This window comes from Panicum virgatum, chromosome 1K, assembly GCF_016808335.1.
Source record: "Panicum virgatum strain AP13 chromosome 1K, P.virgatum_v5, whole genome shotgun sequence".
NCBI classification, from domain to species: Eukaryota; Viridiplantae; Streptophyta; class Magnoliopsida; order Poales; family Poaceae; genus Panicum; species Panicum virgatum.
The window spans coordinates 6,373,265-6,388,622 of NC_053136.1; the positions used below are offsets into that span (position 1 = coordinate 6,373,265).

Consider the following 15,358-nt stretch of genomic DNA (forward strand, 5'->3'; position numbering starts at 1 on the left):
GATCCTGGCGCGAATGTGTAGCATTCTCTGATAATTGAGTTTGAATATAGCAGTGACAAAAGGCACAACATTCTGATGACACAACTGGAAATCACGCATAATATTTGCAGCGATTTGCGGTCAGTCGAGACGGCAGAGGAGATACTCGACTTCGACGTCCTTCGTCAATGGCATCACCCACTGGTCATAAAGCTTGGAGACAACTGTAGGATCGACCTTGCATTCGCTGTCACTGGAAGTGACTTGTGGCTTGCCGGCATTGTCCTCCAAGGTGACGTCCTGTCCAAACGTCCTGGCTTTCTTCTCTACTCTCTTCTTGACCTTCTCTTCGACTGCCTTGAATGTGAGCAGATCCATCAGAGAATTGCTGTCCTGCATTGACAGTGAGATAAAGCATAAATTGTTTATGTTCTGGAGTTTGACATCTAAAGCACTTCAAAGCAGGTAGATGAGAAAAAAAAAACCATTGCAATAATTCCTACAATGTAGTAGAATAGGACATGAACATGTACAGCAGTCTGAAGATACGAGATTGTGAGTTTGTGACAAAGAACATAGAAATACAAAGCTAGCCATTTGAAGGGAAATCTAAGCTGAATTCTTGGTTGAACTTCAACTATTAAGGTTCACCACTATACATAAGCCCTTGGGAACACCAGACGTTGTTTTATATTGCCAGCAGCAAATATACCAATTCTGTATGGATTAGGTAATTCAGGGAGGCAGAGAATGTGATGTTCAGTAGATTAACCTTTGCTTGTATCAGTGGACTATAATCCTGAGGAGCGTCTTGGAACTTCACCTCAGCAACATATTTGCCAATATGGATTCTTCTTGATAGAACCTACAAAAAAGAACCTAGTACTTTACAGGCATACATCAATTTTGAAGAATAAAATCCCGCATTTTGCAAATATTCTTATAGTAAAAGAAATTCTAACATAGAATTCATACCTGAAGACATGCAAAATCCAACGCAACTGTTTCTGCATAGCTACCATCATCACCATCAACAGTGAACAAGGGGAGCAATTCATCAAAATACATTTTCCATATTGCATCATTCACAGTGACCAAAGAGGCTAAAGGGTGCAAAACCTAATAATAATTAATAACCCAATAGAAGCTCAGATCTCAGTGATTGTCAATATCAGTCCTTGATATTGTAAGGTTAATGACTGGTGACCACCTTTGGGGAACTCCTGGTAGGAAAGAAAGGCGAGGGGAGATCTTGAGGGAAGAATGGAACATCTTCTGGCTTTTGATAATGTCCAGCCTATGAGAATTAAAAATATATTGAGATTGTGTTCGAGATTGCACAAAAATGGTTGACTATTGCAGTATAAGAAAATGTAGGAGATGGCACAGCAATGGTATATATTGCAGTACATGCGCCGCCATAACAAGAAGCCTCTGTGCTAGATGGCTTAACTAAGAACATATTGTTAAGCTGTCTTGGCTTGCCAGGTTTGGATACAATACAATCTACAAATGAGAAAACATATGTTTTGGCCTTTTCCATGTCCAGTAAAGTATCAATAAGCAAAATTAATCACATTACCTTTTAGCTAAGACATCTAATGGGAAATGCAATTTAGTTTTCTTGCCTTGTGAATTTGAATAAAGTGAATAGAGACAGGATCAAGTACCAAGTCGTTTTTTTAAGGGTAGCAAGTCATTTGAATCAACAAACAGTGGAAAGCCAAGTAGAGAAGTGCCAACAGAGCCCAAAGAACCAAAGTCCATATCTAACCTGGTATGATGGTTTGTTGATTCATTGAGCTCGTTAATTTATGTTCAGGCTGACCCAACTGTGTCCGCCGTAGTTCGGGTCAAAAAAAAATACAAGGGGGGGAAGGCAGCTACTGCTTTAATAGTTTGATCCGACCTAGGGCCTGTTTGGATCACTCTGGACTCTAAAGTCCAGCTATGGATCCAAACATTCCTGATTTTACCATAGATTATGGAATCCAAGAATCTGAGCAAACCCAACTTCTTGCTGATTCTAAAATCTAGAGGGATCCAAACAGGGCCCAAATTGCATTTCACAAGACAAAAATAGGTAATTGACACATTATAATAGTAAAAAAAAACGACAGATGCAGCCTGATCAAGAACTTCAGAAAACAGTAATTTTGCGACATAACCATAACTTCCCCTGACTAATCATAACTTCCCTTTCCGGCATAAATCTATTTGGAAACTTAAAAATCCACTAACAATTAAGATCTTCCTTCGTTACCTGCAAAAGGGGGTTATTTTAACAAAGGATAATCTTCGAAGGAAAAACTAGAAGGGTGGTCAAAAGTGTTGCTATAGCAATTGTAACGAAACAATCAAACACCTCTTTTTTTATTAAAGTGATCTAGAGGACTGTCCAAGTTGCCACTGGTTTAACCCATCTAGATCGGTAACCCACATGATTGGGAATTGGCTTCAAAATTTTGATGCACAAGAGGCCTCTACTAGTCAAACAGGGGCAGCAGCTCTGTGTTGGGAAATATGGCCTTATCGAAATGGTATTATCTTTGATAATGATAAACATTCATCCTTTATAAATGCTATTTTCAAGGGGACCTCCTGGCTTCGATTTTGGTCAATATTATAGCACGAGGAGAGGACAAAAGATCTGTTCAGGAAGACCAGCACTTCTTTGAAGACTGGCAGCCTTAGAACTGTTTGCGAGCTATGGATGGAAGCATGATAATAGAATTTATCAGGCTTAATTTTGCTTTTTGACTCTCCTGTTAATCCAGCGTTTGAAGATATAATATTTGAAGGCTGTGTTAGGCCGGAAAATTCCATTATCTGAAAAAAAAGTAATTTTGCCCCCTCCTCTGCTCCACCGGGTTCTCCATCTGGCTAATGCAAATCTCAATAGAGCAAACTGATGGAACAAGCGAGGCGCGACAAAAAAAAAGGCTTGCCTTTGCATTGAGGGCTTCTGCTTCCCGGACGAAGAACTCGACGAGAGAGCGCCCTCCCGCCCCGCCACCGGCGCCAGGCGCGTAGGCCGCCGCGTTGCGCGGGTGCCTAGCGCGCTCGATGAGCGCGAACACCACCGAGTCCTCCAGCCGGACCAGCGCGTCCCGCACCGCGGCCAGGCTCAGCTGCTCGCCCCCCGCCGCGTCCATGGCGAGGAATGGGATCGGATCGTGAACTGCGAGATGATTTTTTTTATTGGGGGGGGGGGGGGGAGTGTACTTTGGGCCTTTGGCACAGTGATGGTGGATGATGGCGAGTGTCAGTCCACAAGTCCACGCCGGTAGTGGAAATGGTTGAGTACGGCCCAAGGCGATATCCTCACTCAGGGCTTGTGTGGATGGGGACCTCGCTCAGGCAGCTGCTGCCAGGCAGCCATCCTGGCCCCAGCCGCACGAAATCGAGCTTTTCCAGGGTGCAGTCCAAATAAACCCTCAGTGCGTGGACGCGTGGAAAGCATGGTCTTTTTTTTTTGAAACGTGGAAAGCATGGTCTAGTATTGGCAATTGTTCGAAAAAAGTCTGCATGACCCTAAACTATTTAGGGTGCACTACTTCATCTTCCAACTATAAAATTAAATATTCTAACTCTTGCACTAAGTTATACATGATTTAATGAGTATAAAATTTTTACTATAGTTCAAACATACAATAATTTGTCAACCATAAAAATTTCACCACAATTGGACTATAAAAATGGCAGCTATGAATTATTTCAATTAATTATAAAAAAGTATAGATCTAAAACTACACCAAAATCTTTATATGAAAGTATACCATATTATATCTTCATGTTTAGATCTACTCATGTGGAGTCTGACAAAATTAGATTTTTCATTTTATACTCCGTGATTTACTATATTTTTTAAAAAAATTAGCGAAAATAAATAAAGAAAAAGATAAAGATAAAACTGCCATCCAAAATCATTTGGGGAGGATTAGTTGACTGGTTTTGAAAAATTCAGAGGATAGCAGTAGAATATCTGATTTTATAGTTTGATGGTGAATAAATAACTGAGGGTTATGTATATTTTTTCCATGATTGTTATGCAGTTTCATTTCTAGAAGATATGGCGCTGATGAGACAGACATGTTGGTAGGTCGAAAACCACGGTGGTGCTAGATGAAGGCGACTGTTGGAGAAGTACTGACTTTTAAGAGAAATAAAAAATTCAACGTGTTTTGGAGAAAAATAAAAAAGTCTATATATTTGCCATGCACGATATAAAATTATTAAAAGTTATTATATGAGCTTAATTTTGGATCCATGGAAGAAACTCCTGTACTTTAACATCACGGGTGGGTGCTCCTCGGCCCGTTCATAGATGTTCTATGCAAAGAGATGGAAGATTTGATGCAAGGTCATAATATGTTCTATGAAAAGTAGTTATGTACACCCTCCATTTTAAATTGTCGGTCGTTTAACTTTTTTATCTCAAATTTGACCACTCATCTTATTCAAAAATATTCTCTCTTATTTCGGCTGTTGTGCTAAAGCCTCACGCCACTATTCTCGAAAATCATCCCCAAAAGCAAACCCACTAGATCTGAACCCCGCAAATATATGATCCGAACCCGCACTATTGCCACCCTTAAGTGTGGTGTGTATATGTATGACGGTGTGTACGTGTGCAAATAGATGCCATACAGAGTTGTAAAAAAACAACCTATTTGGACCGCATGTCACCAACTGGGCATCCCGTGCCCCCTATCCGCACACGACAGAAACCACCACGTACCAGGCGCCATTCCTTGCGTGCTGAGCTGTGAACTGCAAGCAACATGTGCGAGCGCGAGATGCCCTGCTACTAAGCTGTCAGCACTCGTCATACTCTATTTTTATTTTTTAAAAAAATATTTTATTCTAGTCATCGAGATTCTTTTTTCTATATCACTTTCTCTCGCACCTATCATACTCTATATCTCATCTTCTAACGAACTATTCTATATTTTATTCAACCATCTCTAACTACTATCTCCTTTCTTCTCCCCTCTTTTTTTCCTTTTCTTTTTTCTATTTTTTCCTTTTTCTTTTTCTCTTTTTCTCTATCTCCCTTTTTCTCTTTGTTTCTTTTCCACTTTCCCCGCCTCTCTTCTCTCTCCTCATTTTTCTCCCCAACCTCTCTCCTCCTCTTCTCATTTTTCTGCTCTCTCCTCTCTCAACGGCCATCGCCGGCAGCACACCATGCACCGGCCACAGCGTGCCCTCAGTTTCCCTTCCCTCTCTCGCCACGGAGCCGGACACCAGGCAGTGGAGCTACGGCGGCCGAGGCGAGGAGCGGCAGCCGCGGCTGGATCCAGTGCTAGCGAGCCCTCAGCTCGGCCATCTCTCCGCGGTGGGCGATGAGGTCGGGCGTCTCTCTCTCTTCCTTCCTTCCTCCCTCCCCGCGGATCGACACGAGCATGGGACAGCACCGGCGGCCGCACGCGAGGCCGGAGCGAAGCGTGTGCGTACTCATCTCCTCCTCCGCCTCGCCCCTTTCTCTCCATCTAACGCGAGTCTGGCTGGCTCCTCCAAGCGCAGCACGCGCGTGGGCCTCGGCATGAAGCGTCACAACCGTTATTCCCTGTAGCGGATTGGATGTCACGCTTAGGCCATTGCCGCGCGGGGCCTGCGCCACGTGTGTGGGATGGCGGACGAACGCCTAGATTTGGAGGAATGACCCCTTCTGCTTCGGTAGTGTGGCCTTTTAGAGGAGACCGGTGCAGACGATTATATTCATACTTCAGTAACGTTTACAGGTCCCTCCGGTGCGGATAACCTTAAGGGTCCATTTGGATGTAGATATTGGAGACCCTGGAATTGAATTGGTCCCAATACCAAATCAGGCTAGCATTGGAAATGAACAAAAATACCACATATGTTGTTTGGATGTAGATGGATTTTGTATCTGGAATCGAGAGACACATGGAATGCCAATTCCTATTTGGATGCACACATCTAGAAATTCACTGTCTTCTTCCCCAATCCCCACTGCAGCACCAGCAGAGAGGCAGAGCTCGACCTCGCCGGCGCCCTGGAGGAGCCCGGCCATGGGGGAGCTCGACCCACCGGTCATGGAGGGGGGAGCTCGACCCCGCCGGCGCCCTGGAGGAGCTTGACCCAGATGGAGGAGCCCGGCCACGGGGGAGCTCGACCTGCTAGTCATGGAGGGGGGAGCTCGACTCCGCCGGCGCCCTGGAAGAGCTCGACCTAGATGGAGGAGCCCGGCCATGGGGGAGCTCGACTCGCCGGTCATGGAGGAGCGAGCCGCCATGACCGCTCCCGCCGGATGGGGACGAGCTCGGTCCCATCCCGGCCATGGAGGAGCTCGACCCCGGATGGAGGAGCCCGACCCTGGGGGAAATCGACCCCGCTTGCCATGGGAGAGCTCGAGCCTTGAGCCCGCCGGCCTTGGAGGAGCGAGCTTCCATAACCGCTCACGCCAGATAGGGAGGAGCTCGGTCCCAGCCCGTCCATGGGGGAGCTTGAAAGGTCCTAATGAGCAAACGTCAGATGGGAGGAGGAAGAAGGGGGCGTCGGATGGGAGGAGGAAGAAGGGGTCGCCGGCCATGGAGGAGCGCTCGCTGGATGGGGAAAACAGGGCCGTGCACATGGGGGAGGAGTCGCGCTCGTGGGGAAGAAGGGTCGCGGTCGTCTCCAATTCCGTCCAATACGGAGGGTGGGGGCTCTGTATTGTGTGCGACCGAACGCAGGTGCAGCCAATACCCCTTTGGCATTGAAGATGATTTCCAATTCCAATACCTAAGCCATCCAAACAACGGTATTTGGTGCTATCCAATACCAATGCCAATTCCTAAGCCGCAATGTCTACATCCAAACGCAACCTAAGGGATGACGGGCGCCCGGGCACGCGTGCAGTGGTGTCTAATTCCCAAGTAAGACCACAAAGCTGCAGTTGGCTTGATGACAGTCATAAACAATCCACCTGCGAGCAGTGTGTTAGACTAGTTTCAGTGGGAGTTTTATGAGCAATGTTATCTAAAGTGACAACTAAGTAATTGTGACAGATGAGTTTCATGGTGATGAAATACGGTGGCAGATGAGTTTCATGGTGATGAAATCTTTCTTATATCCCATGAAACCATATTCTCCTCTCTCCTTGTCATGTCAGCAAAACTGATGATATTTAATGTCATGAAATCTTTCATGAAACTCCCACTGAGAACAACTCTAAGAGACTCTCTACATGTTTTCTCTACATGTTTTCTCATTGTTAGAAATAAAGATTTTGATAGAAAAATATCATCCCACAACATCTTTAAGTGGCTATCCAAATGTGAAGTCATCCTCTATTTCACATTTTTCGCTAGTCAAAGATAGATAACGAAAATAAATTTTTAGAGTCCACACAAGATATAGAAAAACTGTTGGAGAATGAAAATATGTAGAAAACGATTTTTATGCGTGAGGCTGTTCAAATAATAATTTATAGAGTGAAATTTAGAAAAACTTAGACATACTGCAGCGCGATTGGATCAAGAAACACGTTCTCCGTTGGGTGTTCGAGGTTCACACCGATGGGCCGGCGGTCTGGTGACTGGTGGTGATGGTCGTCGTCGTCGTCAAAGTCGTAAAAAACAGGTCGTGGTGATTCGCGGTTCACATGACCGGGCGACCGGCTTGACGGCGGCTTCTGCACGCGTTCGGCGCCATTTCCGCGAGTTTGCCGTACCCGCTCCGCCAATAAATCCTTACGCCTCGTGGGCGAAATTCCACGACGGATCGATCTTCATTTCTCGCCGCCGTCCGCGCATCTCTGCCTCCGCCGGCACCACCTGCTTGTTTGGGAGGTCGCCAGGCCGCGCGCCCATGGCCGTCGCCGTGTGCGTCACCGGCGCCGGCGGCTTCATCGGGTCGTGGATCGTCAAGCTCCTCCTCGACCGCGGGTACGCCGTCCGGGGCACCTCCCGCCGCGCAGGTACGCGCTGCTCCTCCCTACCCCTCCTCTTCCCCCGCCGCCCCCCAAAATCCTTTCTTGCGCCCGGAATGGGGCTGACGGCTTCTTCTTCCTCGCTGCCGCTCGCGGTTCGGCGGCCGGATCTCGGTTCGGCGGCGCAGATGACCCCAAGAACGCGCACCTCTGGGCGCTCGACGGCGCGGCGGAGCGCCTCACGATGCTGCAGGCGGACCTGCTCGACCGGGCCAGCCTCCGCGCCGCCTTCGACGGCTGCGACGGCGTCATTCACACCGCCTCGCCGATGCACGACAACCCCGTGAGTGCCGTCGCCGCCGAGCTCGGATGAGAATCCCCCTTGATGCCGCGGAAAGATAAGCTCAAGTTTTCTTCTTTCTATTAGGAGGAGATCATCGAGCCCATTATCGCCGGGACGCGGAACGTCGTCGAGGCCTCGGCCGACGCCGGCGTGCGGCGCCTGGTGATCTCCTCCACCATCGGCACCATGTACATGAACCCGCACCGCGACCCCGACGCGCCCCTGGACGAGTGGAGCTGGAGCGACCTCGAGCACTGCAAGAAGACCGTGGTAAATTAAGATCGAATCTTTTCTTCACCCCCAAAATTGAATGCACCCGCCGCCAAGTAAAAAAATGAGTCGCATGATCTGACCGCCGTTGGAATCCGCAGAACTGGTACTGCTACGCGAAGACGATCGCAGAGCAGAGCGCGTGGCAGGCGGCGCGGGCGCGGGGGCTGGACCTGGCGGTGGTCATCCCGGTGGTGGTGCTCGGCGAGCTGATGCAGCCAAGCATGAACACCAGCACCCTGCACATACTCAAGTACCTCACCGGCGAGGCCAAGAATTACGTCAACGAGTCACACGCGTACGTGCACGTCAAGGACGCCGCCGAGGCGCACGTCCGGGTGCTCGAGGCGCCCGGTGCCGGCGGGCATCGCTACGTCTGCGCCGAGCGGACTATGCACCGCGGCGAGCTGTGCCGCATCCTCACTGAACTCTTCCCGGAGTACCCTATTCCGACGAGGTATGGCGATGCGCTGGTTGCTTACTGATTATAGGAACTGGTGCTACTCTGGAGCATGAGTCACTGCTACCTTGCTTCATTCAAGAGGCTTAAGTAATCTGAGGAAACTGCAAGATTTCACTAGCATGATTTAGCAACATTCAAGAATCCAGCAGGTCTGCTCGGATTGTTCTAACATTGAACATCAGCGCAGTATAATCTGAAATCTGAATAAATCAATACTGAAGATGGTTTCTTAGTAACTACGTTGGTCTGGGAGCTAATGAGTAATGAGTATGAGTACCGAGTAGTTTAGGAAGGTCGTTTGGTGGGTGTCCATGGATCAGAGAACTCGATGAATGCTGCAGCTGCAGAATACTTGCATAGTCAAATGTGTATCTATGGAATCGATGTCATGCACAGAATATTTCAGAGTCACGATAGTCAAATTGCTTACTGATTCTAGGAACTGGTGCTACTCTGGAGCATGAGTCACTGCTAGCTTGCTTCATTCAAGAGGCGTAATCTGAATAAATTTCAAGAATTTACTAGCATGATCTAGGAACATTGAAGAATTCACTAGCATGATCTAGAAACATTGAAGAATTCAGCAAGCCTGCCTCAGATTGTTCATCTGAAGAAAGTGCAAGAATTCACTAGCATGATTTGACATTGAAGAATTCAGCACACACCCTTAGGAACATTGAAGAATTCAGCCTGTCTGCTCGGACTGTTCTAACATTGGACTTCAGCGCAGCATAATCTGAAATCTGAATAAATCAATACTGAAGACGGTTTCTGAGTAACCAAGTTGGTCTGGGCGCTAATGAGTAGAAAGGTCATATTTGGTGGGTGTCCAGGGATCAGAGAACTCGACTGAAGGCTGCAGCTGCAGAATACTTGCATAGTCAAATGTGTATCTATGGAATTGATGCCGTGCACAGAATATTTGGGAGTCACAATAGTCAAATTGACACCCATGGATAGAAAACTCTGACATTTAGATTTCATTAGCTACATTTTGTGAATGTTCATGCTTTTGTTATGCATAAGTGTCCATCATTACGTATTTGTGCTTGCAAGTATGCGAATTCTGGAAGACAGAACAATACCAATTCTTTTCTTCGAAGATAAAGCACGCTAAGCCTGAAACTATTTACTTCATTTTTAAGATATTAAAGCATACACGGTGTTTGGTTCCTGAAATTTCTTCAAGACAAAACAATCACTTCACTTAGAAAGCACTCTAGTTACAGTTCTAACCCACTGGTTGCATGCTACTTCTGCAGGTGCAAGGATGAGGTGAATCCACCAAAGAAGGGCTACAAGTTTACAAACCAGCCTCTGAAGGACTTAGGCATCAGGTTCACACCTGCGCATGAGTACCTTTATGAAGCAGTAAAATCCCTACAAGAAAAGGGTTTTCTCCCCAAGGCTTCTATCACAGAGGTAAAAGAAAAGTACTGCATAGAGAATTTGAGATCAATGAGCATTCGGAGTGGTATCAGAGTTTGCATTTCATACATTCGACTATTCTAAAGATCATAAGCAAAATTAGGGAAACAAAACATCGATACACATTTGACAACACAATAAGCATTGCACTGATGCCCATTCACTGTTGTCCTTGCTGTGGCGTTTGTTGTTGCAGGTGACCGAAAGTCGCAGTTCCCTGCCTCGAAAGTTGCCACAGATGACATTGATTTCAAGACTTTGATAGATTTGCACACGAAGTGAATGTAATACGTCGATTATAATAACAAGTGTAGTGGTTCATTTGATTGGTTAAATTTTTGGTGGCCTGGTCTTATAAGGCCTATGAAACTTAATTTTGTAGGCTATAACATTCTCTGCCATTTGTCAAATCATTCGTCAATTTTTTTTCTCGCAAGAAAAGAAAAAAATAGAAATTTCTTGGACAAATCAAATGCAGTAGTATCCTTTTCTGCTGGCGTTGTTGACCACCTAGAACCAGCTGCTACCGGGAACAACTTTTGTAAACAATTGAAGCCAGCACTAGCCCAGGCACCTCCTTGTCTCCTTCTAAAATCGCTGTAACCAGGCCAGCACCAGCCCAGGCACCTCCTAAAACCGCTGTAACTAGCTCAGGCATTTGAGTTTTTCCGCTGAAAAATTCGATCATTTCTTGCTTTCCACAATAACCAAGAAGTCACGCTGACTAGGGTGTCAAGGCCTTCCTGTCATCACGCTGACTTTGCTTCCAGAACACTGCATGAATAAACACTTCTAAGGCCGTGTTTAGATCATTTGGCAAAATATTTTTGAAAGGGAATCTTGCTATTTCGGAGCACTAAATAAAATTTATTTATAAAACTTTTTGCACGGATGGGTTGTAAATCGCGAGATGAATATAATAAGCCTAATTAATTTATGAAACTGTAGCATCATTGTTGCAAAATATGGATTAAGTAGGTTCATTAGAATTGTCTCACGATTTACAACTCATCCGTGCAAAAAGTTTTGTAAATAGATTTTATTTAGTACTCAATGCATGTGTCATCACACCCGATACCCGATGTGATGTTTTTGGGTGTAAACTTTTTAAATCTAAACACAGCCTAAATACTTGAACAAATTTAACTTGGCTAATTTGGCTTGTCCGTCATATATAGCTAGATCCACATAGCAAACACAATGGAATTGGCTGACTGAATGAATGTATAGTGGGGTCATTAATTTTTAGGCACACATCTGCAACAAAATGGATTCTGAGGAAGATCTCAAGCTCAAGCGATGGTTTTAATTTGCAATTTCCATTGCGTGAAAACATGCGCCTAAGGTGGTGTTTAGTTAGCCGTAATCCAACTATGGAGCCAACTGATACAGTTAAAAGTGTTAGTTTTGAAGTTGTCTGAATCACTTACCAAGAAATTAAATCCCAGCCTATACAAATTTGTTACCGCTACGAATCGAGCGTGTAACAGCCCAACTTTTTAAGAGCAAGAATTAACCCTAGGTAATTAGGGTTTGGGATATAAAAGAGATGAAAAGGAAATGGTACCTTTTTAAGAGCAAGGATTAACCCTAAGTAATTAGGGTTAGGGATATAAAAGAGATGAAAAAGGAAAGGGTAAAAGAAGAAGAAAGGGAAAAGAATAAGATTTTAAATGTGGAAGTTTGATGACAGGTGCCCAATTATATAGATGGATGATTGTACTGTAAAAATGTATTATTTGTTTTGCTGAAGATAGTTAGCAAGTATTTAAAATGGAACTCCAACGTCGGTCGGATAGAGAAGGAATACTGAACTCCGAATTCTGCCTGGATTCAATGAAAAATGACCAACATTGGGGCAAACAAAGTGTGAATTATTGTGAAGCTCTTGGACAACGAGAGTATAAGTGTATAGCTAGATGTTTGAACTTCTCAAATGTGTCATTTCATTTTCAGGAAAAGATCGGTAAGGCATTTAAAAAGGGATCTAAAAATGGCTGGTTGAGTAAACAAACTGAAAGTCTGAACATGTCTGAATGAGATTTAACAGCAATATTCATGTCCGAGTGTTTGGATGAAACGAGCTCAACTATGTAGAAGGGTGTTTGGGATACAAAGGGATATAGTTTGTTTAATTGTAAATATTTGGCAAGGATTACAAATTAGCATCAAAAGCTTGCTGGTGTAAAATGGGGAGACCGAAACTCTGAATTCATATTACATTTGATATATGCATCAAGATTCAGAGCTGTTTTTGAATAGGTTGGAAGCCAAATCAAAAGATGTGCCTATGACGAATGTTGTAGGTAAATGGTTTCTCTACGACCATGGTTTTGGAATAATCCAAAGTGCAGTAATAAAAGTTTGGAGATAATTGGATTCGAAAATGACAGGTTTGTTCAACAGCTTAAAATTCTGAAAATAGCCTGAACCCGACCTGTTTATGGCAGTTTTTGGAAGGGTTAGAGGTTGAATCAGAAAATGTGCCTAAAACAAAAGTTGTATATAATTGTAAAATATACAGCTTTGCTTTTTGGATATTTTGAAGTTCAGTGGAAGAATTTGGAGAAAATGCACTGTAATTTGCAGGTTCAGAAATATTCAGTTTCAACTCAGTGAAAACAGCAGAATTCAGAGCACTTTTTGCCCATGTTAGAGGCTAAACCAAGGAAAATGCATAACATGAAAATGGTAGTTCTATGTATTATCTAAAACTTTTTTGTTGGGATATTTCAACGGTCAGTAGAAGTTTTGGGAGATAACTAGATTTGAAGCCAGCAGGTTTGGGGCAGCTTATCTGAAAACTCTGAAAATGTGCAAGAACCTGATCTGTTTGAACTGGATTTTGAAGAGGTTAGAGATAGATTCAAGACAAGTGACTGAAACAAAAATTGTAGGGGAATGTCCCGTATATGTTTTTTTTTGATATTTTAGAGTTTATACACAGATTTAGGAGATCTAGAGCTGTGGAACTATCGGGTTCGGAGGGAGTGCAACACAAATTCAGAAATGCAGACTGAGTCCGACGTGTTCAGAGCCATTTTTGAACAAGTTAGAGCTCGATTCAAGTAAAGTGAATAACATGGAATAGATAGTTGAATGAACCATCTACAACTTTTATATTGTCCTATTTTGAGGTTCAGTAATAGAATCTGGATATATATCTAGACCTAATGGTGACAAGTTTGAGCAAAGTTAACTGAAACTCTGCATATTTGGCCCAAATTCAATGAAACAGTGATATTCAGAGCAAAAATTGAATAGTTTAGAGGCCGGATTTGGAGAGGATCCCAATACGAAAGTTGTAGAGTGATGTTTCATATACAATTATTCTTTTGGACTATTTAAATGTTCAGTAACAAAATTTGGATTTTTGGGGAGTCCAAAGACCGAGCTGTGCACGGTTCAAACTGAATTCAGGGATGAACAGTAGCTCGTCGTTCCTATCATCTTCTCCAGAGGAGGCAGGTGAATTCCCAGGCGAATTCAATGTACTCCACGCGGCAAATCGCAGCATGGCCAGCACATCTCAAGCAAGCAGGATGTGGCGCTCGGTTAAGATCGAACCGATTCAAATAAATACTGCCGGGAGGCCTCCTCTTCTACTCGTCAGTTCCTTCCCCCACAGGCCACAGCAGAGCTCCTCCCATCATCAAAATTGCCGTCGTTGCATCACCAGCATCCAATTCCTCTCACCATCATTATCACAACAACCACAGAGTCCCATTTGAGCCCTTCCCGAGTTTAATCCATCGCAGGAGCTGTCTAGCCGCCGTTGCCTTCCTTCCTCAGTCCGCCGCCTTACAGAAATGGGCAGGCCGCCGGTGAGCTCTGTTTTCCCGAGGCTTGCAGTCTGTTCTGGTAGGTATAGCAAAGTCTTAAGGAACTGAAGTTTCTGTAGGGGATTTCGGCCGGCCCGTTCCGAGGCAGAGGCGGCCAGAACGCGCGCCGTCACCATCGGCCATGGTGGCCACCGCCGCCAGCCCCCTCTGTTGTGGGAAAACAAGAAGCCAGGAAAGGGAGAAAAGGCGCAGGGAGGTAGAGATGCTTGCTAGGCAAGCCTGGGCTGCCGGCGAAGCTCACCGCCGGCGAGGCTAGGGGTGCCGCCCCCCCCGATGCTCGGCCTGGCCGAGCCCTGTGCGAGAGGAGGGGGAAGGAGAGGTCTGGCCCACCTGTCTTTTTTTATAATAGGCATTTTATTGCTTAGATAAGCAAATTACAGAGACCTTTCCTAGTCTCCTGTCTTTATCGCGTCGAATCTTTGAAAATATGCATAGAGCATTAAATATAATAAAAAATATATCTAATTATACAGTATAATTATTTCATACGAGATGAATCTCTTAAACCTAATTAGTTTATGATTGTACATAAATTGTCAAATAGCAACAAAATATGCTACGGTACTAAAACTCAAACTTTTCCACGAACTAAACACGACTAACGACATACACACACACGAAAACGATACGAAAGCAGCTGATACAACCAAACTTCACAAAAAGCCCTAAATAAAAGAAAAATTCATAGAGAAGCCCCTGAATCCTTCACAAATCCTCTATTGTCGCCCTCCTCGTTGCCGGTCATCGCCGCCGGAGAATTAAGGCGACCTCCACCGTGAATTGGAGAGGTCCCATCGCACACGGTACTAAAACTCAAACTTTTCCACGAACTAAACACGGCTAAAGACATACACACACGTACGAAAACGATACGAAACCAGCTGATACAACCAAAGTTCACAAAAAGCCCTAAATAAAAGAAAAATTCAAAGAGAAGCCCCTGGATCCTTCACAAATCCTCTATTGTCGCCCTCCTCGTTGCTAGTCATCGCCGCCGGAGAATTAAGGCGACCTCCACCGTGAATTGGAGAGGTCCCATCACACACAGATTTTTGCAAGAGTCGAAGTAGAAAATAATGTAGGTGATCGTCCATTGACTGGTGCCTTGCCCCCAACCTCACCATCCCCTAAATCTGAGCCCGCCGTTGGCGACCATC

The 15,358-nt window shown here is 44.9% G+C and overlaps 2 protein-coding genes across 2 annotated transcripts; one reads left to right on the forward strand and one right to left on the reverse strand.

Moving 5' to 3' along the window:
- LOC120673343 (chorismate mutase 2, cytosolic) lies at positions 1-3,180 on the reverse strand. The gene is made up of 5 exons (XM_039954168.1): positions 2,928-3,180; positions 1,190-1,276; positions 955-1,098; positions 752-844; positions 1-372 (listed from the first exon to the last, which is right to left on the reverse strand). The coding sequence occupies exons 1-5, from the start codon at positions 3,132-3,134 to the stop codon at positions 121-123; spliced, it is 783 nt and encodes a 260-aa protein (XP_039810102.1). The 5' UTR covers positions 3,135-3,180; the 3' UTR covers positions 1-120.
- Positions 3,181-7,554: 4,374 nt separating this feature from the next.
- Positions 7,555-10,818, forward strand: LOC120673417 (cinnamoyl-CoA reductase 1-like). The gene is made up of 6 exons (XM_039954277.1): positions 7,555-7,903; positions 8,044-8,198; positions 8,283-8,468; positions 8,570-8,925; positions 10,194-10,353; positions 10,556-10,818. The coding sequence occupies exons 1-6, from the start codon at positions 7,795-7,797 to the stop codon at positions 10,619-10,621; spliced, it is 1,032 nt and encodes a 343-aa protein (XP_039810211.1). The 5' UTR covers positions 7,555-7,794; the 3' UTR covers positions 10,622-10,818.
- The last annotated feature ends 4,540 nt before the right edge of the window (positions 10,819-15,358 follow it).

Coding starts and splice junctions, on each gene's coding strand:
- LOC120673417 (XM_039954277.1), top strand. CDS start 7,795: ATGGCCGTCGCCGTGTGCGTCACCGGCGCCGGCGGCTTCATCGGGTCG. Junction 8,199..8,282: donor CGCCGATGCACGACAACCCC/GTGAGTGCCGTC, acceptor TCTTTCTATTAG/GAGGAGATCATCGAGCCCAT. Junction 8,926..10,193: donor GAGTACCCTATTCCGACGAG/GTATGGCGATGC, acceptor CTACTTCTGCAG/GTGCAAGGATGAGGTGAATC.
- LOC120673343 (XM_039954168.1), bottom strand. CDS start 3,134: ATGGACGCGGCGGGGGGCGAGCAGCTGAGCCTGGCCGCGGTGCGGGAC. Junction 1,099..1,189: donor CTACCAGGAGTTCCCCAAAG/GTGGTCACCAGT, acceptor AATTATTATTAG/GTTTTGCACCCTTTAGCCTC. Junction 373..751: donor GTCCACTGATACAAGCAAAG/GTTAATCTACTG, acceptor CTGTCAATGCAG/GACAGCAATTCTCTGATGGA.